Genomic DNA, 7,531 nt, shown 5'->3' with positions numbered 1-7,531 from the left:
TTAAATTATTTTGAAATAAATAAAATTTATTTCATCGGTTTTCATATTTTCGAGTTTATTTAAAATTTAAAGCTTTTATAATTTATTTTAAAAATAAATTATTGTTCAAAGTTTTTATTTTAATTTATTTGAAATAAGATATGTGACAGTTTAATTTTATCGCTTTATTTTAATTTCAAAAGTTAATTTTTAAAGCGGTTTTGAATGAGGTTTTTGAACGGTTTTAATAAGCTCGATTTTTGAACGGGCTTTGACACAAGTTTCGAGGTAGCTTTGGCACTACCCTTTCCCCCGTTGATCCCTGGTTCGAACCCCCTTAGCACCCACCATTCCCCCTCCCTTTTTTCCACTTTAAACCCGCAACCCATTCCCCCCTCCCCTGTTTTCCCGAGCCCAACCTGTAACCATACACCACCATTCTCATCCCAACTAGCCCAGCCATCCACCCATTACCTAGCCCGCTAGACCAACACCTATCCTAACCCAAACCCAAGCTCAAACCCGCGCCAAACCCAACCAAAACCCCCCAACCCGTACCCTGTTTTGCCGCGCCAAAACAGAGACTTTTCGAGCCCTTTTCAAACCCCCATCCAAGATAACTCCATTCCCTATCTTTTCTTACTTATTCCTCAAGTAAAGGAAGATATTTTACCTATCCCAACCAGCTCACACAATCTCCCAACAACCGAAACAATCTCCATTGTTTATCCTTTCCAAAACCGAAGTATCCACCTTCCATACTCAATATTTCGTCCAAACTCTCTTTCCCCTTTAACAAGCCAACCCCATACCAGCCAAATAACCTAACCCTAGCACCCCATCTCGTTCTCCTATATAAACACACACATACACTCTAAAAAAAAGGGACAGAAAACACAACACTCGTACACGGTTCGAAACCCTAGCAAACCACCATCAATCCCATGTAACAAAGAAAATATAAACTCCTCTTATACCTAGAAATAAAGCACAAAGTTTACACAAGAGATTAGACGAACATTAAAGCATCGATTTGCTCTCTTATTCGTGTTCTCTCGTGTTCTGGACAGCATCTGTGCGCGTTCATTTTGAGTCATTTTACAGCCTTTTTTACCTCTACTTTTTGCTAAATTTTGAGTTTTTGGAGTCTAAGGATTCCAGAACATCTTTCGGATTTAAATTTGAGTAAGCAACGAAGTCACAATCTTCGTTTGAAAATCGCTACACGAAGTGCTTTTACGCGAGAAGTATTGTTTTGTTTTTCGAAATTGTTTTCGTTAAATTGTTTTTATTTTTGTTTTATGATCGTCGAAGACGCGGCTTCTAAGCAACACTTGCATACGAGATCCTGAGTGATGTCCAAGTTTACATGTAAGTTGAGGGTGCACAAAATCCCGTCTTTTCCCTTCTTCTATTGCTCGTGCATGTCACAGCCTTAAGGGCCACTTTTGCTCGTTTTTTATCGTCTTTAATTATCGTCTCATGTTTAGTTAATATATTTTGTAATTATTATGTTAATGATGGTTTAATTTTTGTTAGAATAATAGTATGCTAATCGCATGTTTGTTTTCAATTTATGACGATAACATGTAAGTTAGAATAATTATCATGTTTAAATCACAAAACGAAACAATTTGTTAATTGTAAGACGATAACATGTTTTAAATTAATTAAAATGAAATTTTAGTTAGTTTAATTCATTTTCAAAAGATTTAAGTTTGTTTAAAGTTAATTACGAAGTAAATAGTCCATATTCGCATGTTTAATGTTTTGTTTTAATTTTAATTATGAAATAGTTAAAATTAATTCATATGTTAGATTTTGATTTCTGATGCATGTATGTAATTTGTATCGTTTCAACTTGAACGAATTAATATGTAGAAAGCATGTTAAATTAATTAGACATTCATAGGTCATACAAAACCCGACATAGGATTTAAATGAATTTCTTTAAAGAATTTAAATGAATTCATCTTTTCTTATGACGATTTCTCGCTAGTTGGATTGCGCATTGTTAGCATCTGATTCATTGCACTTGATGACTAGAATAGTCAACGTTGACCACCCGTGTTGGCCGTGTGTATGGTCGTGTGTGGTCTCGGGCTTTGTGCCATTTTAGTTCGATTTGTTTTGTTTTATTTATTTATTACGGTTTTATTTCAATCGTTATTGGAATTTAATCGTTTTAATTATTGTGATTTATTCCCAGTAATGTAATTTGTACTTTAAAATATGGGTCAAGTTTGTCCTTTATTTTTAGTTAAAAAAGTTTTACAAAACCTTTGTTTTAGTTGGTTAAATTGAAGTATTTAATCAATTAAATCGAAGCGAGTGGGCAAAACGATGATGAGGCTAAGGACGAAGTCCATGTGAGCCGTTGCGTCATCATATGGCACGGATTCCAATGCATAAGTAGGCTATTTCGTGTCGTGTGTCAAGTGTCATGTTTTTGCAATTGCATTTAGATCGAGTTGTATCTTTAATTTACTTGTTTGCAAATCGAGTCGACGAGAATCGTCTGGGATGTAATAGCTAGCTCTCCACGGCTCCCCCACTCCAATCTAAGCCATGTTTTTGAATGCTTATTAGTATAATTCAAATCAACCTCATATGCTAAATCACTTGGACAAAGTAGATTAGATGCATTAAACGATTAGAAACCAAGATCACATGATAGGTTTAAAATGGTATTTTGCACTCTCATCCAACAAATCGTATTCTTGTCCAATTAACCATCATAGTCCCAAGTAGAGGCCGTTATTACAACGGGCAGGGGTGGATGTTTTATTAACGAACTTCCCATCACGTACTTTCAACAACGAACTCAAATCGCATTTTCAAAAATGGTTCCCAAATTACCTTAAATTTGGTGGCCACTCCAAACGATTTTCAAACCCGTGGATTACATCAAATAGCCACATCCACATTTTGGCGACTCTGCTGGGGAGTTGTAACTTGAAAAGAGAAATGATGGCTAATAGGACTAACACTACGATTCGTTTTGCATACATGCATTACCCATTTGAGACTTTAGGAGGACCACCTCACCCGTTGGGTTGATTTCAATGGTTAGGAGGTGACATCCACTATGCTGATTTAAATATCAAGATGGTACCGCCGAGATCTTTAAGTACTTGCTCTTACCATATTTCACACTTCTGCTTATGGGAGGCTTGACTTTCTTTGATAAGGTGGATCATTGGCGTAGATCCAATTAGAGGACCGACCGAGACTTAGAAGAGTCTAGGTTTATGCACAATTAATATGAGAATGCTTATGTGCTAAGTGATCATCCTCCATGCTTTTTTCAAAAATCTCAACTATTTTTTCAAACCAGTTTTTTCGAAAACCGTTTTCAAATCAACCATGTTTCAAACTCGGAATGCCGCCGAAATAGATGTAGATTTTTCGAACAAAATGAGCTTTTTGTAGCCGGCATGCTGCCCATTTAAAATCTCATTTTCAAATTAATCCCGAAATGATTTCTCACCATTCCCGAGCATAGAATGTGTTTCGAGTCAAGTGTGGTCATGTTGAGGGTTCAAGTGAACCGTGTCTAGTACACGACCCTAGTGGGTCACCCAAGTCACCTCTTGGGTCCAAGTCAAGCGTGTCGACCATTTGGTCAAAGTCAAACCACCAAAGCGTCCCATATAGGCCACCTAGGATGTTTTCCGTGAGCCCATGAACCATGTCTGGTTCAATCACGGGTTAGTCACACCAAGTCGATGTCAAGTCTAAGTCAAGAAGTTAGTTGAGTCGAGTCATAGTCCTTATAAGGTCTAGACCTCTCTCCCTTGTGACCCCTTTATAAGTGAGCCATTTAGCTTATTTCCTGGGTCCAGTTCTGTCTTTGAGTCAAGTTTGAGTCAAAGGTCAAGTCTGTGAGTCGAGTCCTTGTTTGGGCAGGGGATTTTTATTCAAGTATTGATTGGTTCGGGGTTTTTCTTTTAGAAAGGCCACCTCAAACCCGAAGGAAAGCAATGGAAGCCGCCGTCGCTAAGCTGAATGAAACTGTGGAATTGATGATAGCTCGATTGGATGGTATTGCAGAAACGATGCGTAGGAAAAAAAAGCTGTAACCGACCCATCGGAAATATCTGAACTTGAGAAACAAATTGAGCTGGCGCAAAGTTGACTGAAACTCTCGGAAAATATTTGGTATGACCCTCCGGCCCAAAACCACCGTCGGCCCAAAAATTTCTTTGTAGGAAAAGTACTTACTGATTGTTCAAAATACATTCCAATCCCAAAGAACGAAGTTCGATTTTGTAATTTCGGTATCAACTGCACACCATACATTCTCCAGAGCGAGAATAAAATCCATGGAATTTGGGACGATAACGAAGATGACATCTACCTTACCAAATGAGCGATTTTCCCATGAACCCAAGATGAAATCTTGAAGTTAAGGAAGGATGTCCTCGAGTCCAATCATTTGAATCGATGTAGGCGCATCTATCGAGTTGAGAAGGAAAGCCACACCTCTATTTTTAAGGATGTCCCAGACACGGCACCCTCAAAAGAATCTAGTTTAGTCGAGGCACTTAATGAAGAGTCGACCTTAGAGGCTTCCCTCATTAAGCAGCTCCAAAAGACTAAGGCTGATGTCTTCATTTGGCAACTAATCCTAAGCTCATTTGAACACCGTCAAGTCTTGCTGCAGGCACTAATGAACATGACCGTATCCCCAAGTACTACTCCAGATGATATGGTCACTTATGTCGCCCAAAGTTCACCACAGCTCACTAATGCCGTGACCTTTTCAGATGAAGACTTACCTCCATTTGGGCCAAAGCACTGTTTGGCCATGTATATTGCGGTGGTGTGCCTCCAAAAACACATCCCAATGACCCTTGTCGACGACGGGTCAGCTGTCAATGTCCTACCATTAAGAACTGCCCACATGTTGGGCCTGGACAAGAAAGATTTCACTTCAACTACCCAAATGGTTCGGGCATTTAACGGGACGATTCGTCGGGTATCCGGAATCATTGATTTGGTAATTCAAACAGGATCCCTTAAATGGAAGGAGGGTTTCCAAATTACCGATGTAGCCTCATCATTCAATCTGTTATTGGGAAGGCCATGGATCCATGCAGTAAGGGTCGTGTCCTCCATCCTACACCGGAAGATCAAGATCCCTTTCAAAGATGGAACCATCACCATTGATGCCACACCCATCGTGGTGGCCGGAGGGGAGGTCACCTCCGAAGTGAGTCTCGAATCCGCTAACGATACTTGTGCTTTTGAAGTTATAAGCACGATCGAATCCAACCCCGAGTTAGGAAACATGGACCTATACACGGGAAGTCACATTTCTGAGACAATTCTCAGAACGGAAAAGTACTTCAGTTTTTATATGTACCCCCGAAGGGAGGACACGTTTGTGCTAAAACCGGCAATCCCAAAAGGAACAACATTTGGGCTTGGATATGAGCCCGTTGAAAAAGATATTTTGACAAAGAAGAAGAAATCGATCGGAGACCAAGAAATCGAGATGGAGCCATACCTATTGACGCTAAATGGGTATTTCGTGAGGGCCGGAGAAAATGAACCATGTTTGGACTTTCCCGAACCCATTTATGTCTGGAAGAATAAAAGGATGGTTCCTGGAATTAAAATATTCCAAGATTGTTACTACATCCCCGAAGACGTGTCAGCCGTAATACCAGAAAACAACGATTCGACCCCTGCCAAAGATGGGAGGGCATTGGGTCTCCTTTTTGGAGAAGAAAGAAAGAAGGTAACACCGAGCAAAGACTTGGTTAACATGATCCTTAGAAGTGACAAGTTCGATCCATCTACCCTTATCACTGGTGTAGATCCTAAGAGGACTATCTCTGGATGGTGGAAAACTGTTAAATGGACCGAAAATAGGGGACTCCTATTAAAGTTGACCACGGGAGAAGGAGAAATGTTCAAGCTCGATGACGGTTCCGAGTATGAGTTTGAATCTGAGTTTGAGTCTGAGTCAGAGTCTGAGTACGAGTCTGATAAGAGTCCTAGGTTTGAGTCTAAGGAGTTAGGTGTCGAAGCCACCCCCTCCCAAGTCTTTTCTTTCAATGCACCCTTTTCTAATTATGGTATTTTGGGGCTAGTCTCGGGTATCTCTTTTGTCTCACCACTGACCTCTATCAGTTGGCTTAGATGTTAGCGTATTTCGCGTAGTTTCAAATTAATAATAATAAGATGAACCAGTTTGCTTACGAATTGTTTTATTTACATTGCAATTCAATTTTTTAAAATAATTGTTTTAGTAATGAAATTGAGAATGAGGCCGAAGGCGAACAGGTTGAAGAAGATGAAAAGGAGGTGGAACCACCTCCACAATTGGTTAAAGGGTTAGAAGAATATGGCCAAAGAAACTCGGTGATCGAAGATACCGAAACTATCATTGTGGGAACCACCTTAGAACCACAGAAGCTTAAAATAGGAATTACCTTAGATCTCGTAGAGAAACAAGGGTTCATTGACCTACTGATTGAGTTCAAAGATATTTTCCCATGTTCCTACAAAGACATGCCGGGAATTGATAGGGAAATTGCAGAACACAGGATTCCGATCAAACCAGGGTTCAAACCAGTAAAGCAGAAGCTACGTAGAATGCGTTCAGAGTGGTCTTTAAAGGTTAAGGAAGAAATCGATAAACAGCTCAAAGCCGGGTTCATCAAAGTGTCAGTATATTCGGATTGGGTCGCCAATGTAGTGCCAGTACCGAAAAAGGATGATAAAGTTCGCGTGTGCGTGGACTTTCAGGATCTGAACAAAGCTATTCCAAAGGACGACTTTCCATTACCTCACATCAATATCTTGGTTGACAATACCGCAAATCATGCATTACTATCTTTCATGAATGGATATGCCGGTTACAATCACATTAAGATGGCCGAGGAAGACATGAATAAGACAACATTTACGTCACAACGAGGAACCTATTATTATACAGTAATGCTTTTCTGTTTGATAAATGCCGGGGTGACATACCAGAGAACGGCAACAACATTGCTACACGATATGATGCACAAAAAAGTTAAAGTTTATGTCGTTGACATGATAGTCAAGTCAAAGGACCGTAGTGGCCATCTTGGGGCGCTACGAAAATTCTTTCAAAGATTGCGAAAATACAACAAGAGACTGAATCCGCAAAAGTGTGCTTTCGGGGTCACGTCTGGCAAATTGTTGGGTCGTATTGTTAGCCACCATGGCATAAAAGTAGACCCATCAATATCAAAGCCATCATGGAAATGGCCCATCCCGAGACCGAGAAAGAAATTCGAGGTTTCCTGGGAAGAGTTCAATACATAAGCTGTTTCGTCGCGAAGTTGACGTTGATTTGTGAGCCGATCTTTAAGAAACTAAAGGTTGGAGAACATGTTATGTGGGATGACCAGTGTCAGGCCGTATTTAATAAAATAAAGGAAGTACTTTCTTCTCCACCAATTATAAGCCGACCAGTAGCTGGGCTGCCGTTATCACTATATCTAATTGTTACGGATACAGCAATGGGGGCTATGTTAGCCCAAATAGTTGACAAAAGAGAGAGCTATTT

General features: G+C 39.9%; 1 protein-coding gene across 1 annotated transcript; it reads left to right on the top strand.

Annotated features, from left to right (window-relative positions):
• Positions 1-3,962: 3,962 nt before the first annotated feature.
• LOC141608102 (uncharacterized) lies at positions 3,963-7,287 on the top strand. Its single transcript, XM_074427453.1, has 4 exons — positions 3,963-4,057; positions 4,432-5,988; positions 6,240-6,720; positions 6,970-7,287. The coding sequence occupies exons 1-4, from the start codon at positions 3,963-3,965 to the stop codon at positions 7,285-7,287; spliced, it is 2,451 nt and encodes an 816-aa protein (XP_074283554.1).
• Positions 7,288-7,531: the final 244 nt, after the last annotated feature.

Source organism: Silene latifolia, chromosome 10 (genome assembly GCF_048544455.1).
Source record: "Silene latifolia isolate original U9 population chromosome 10, ASM4854445v1, whole genome shotgun sequence".
Classification (NCBI taxonomy): Eukaryota; Viridiplantae; Streptophyta; class Magnoliopsida; order Caryophyllales; family Caryophyllaceae; genus Silene; species Silene latifolia.
This window is presented reverse-complemented; position numbering and strand designations above follow the sequence as displayed.

Coding starts and splice junctions, on each gene's coding strand:
- LOC141608102 (XM_074427453.1), top strand. CDS start 3,963: ATGGAAGCCGCCGTCGCTAAGCTGAATGAAACTGTGGAATTGATGATA. Junction 4,058..4,431: donor ATGCGTAGGAAAAAAAAGCT/GTAACCGACCCA, acceptor GAATCGATGTAG/GCGCATCTATCGAGTTGAGA. Junction 5,989..6,239: donor GAGTCTGATAAGAGTCCTAG/GTTTGAGTCTAA, acceptor TAATTGTTTTAG/TAATGAAATTGAGAATGAGG.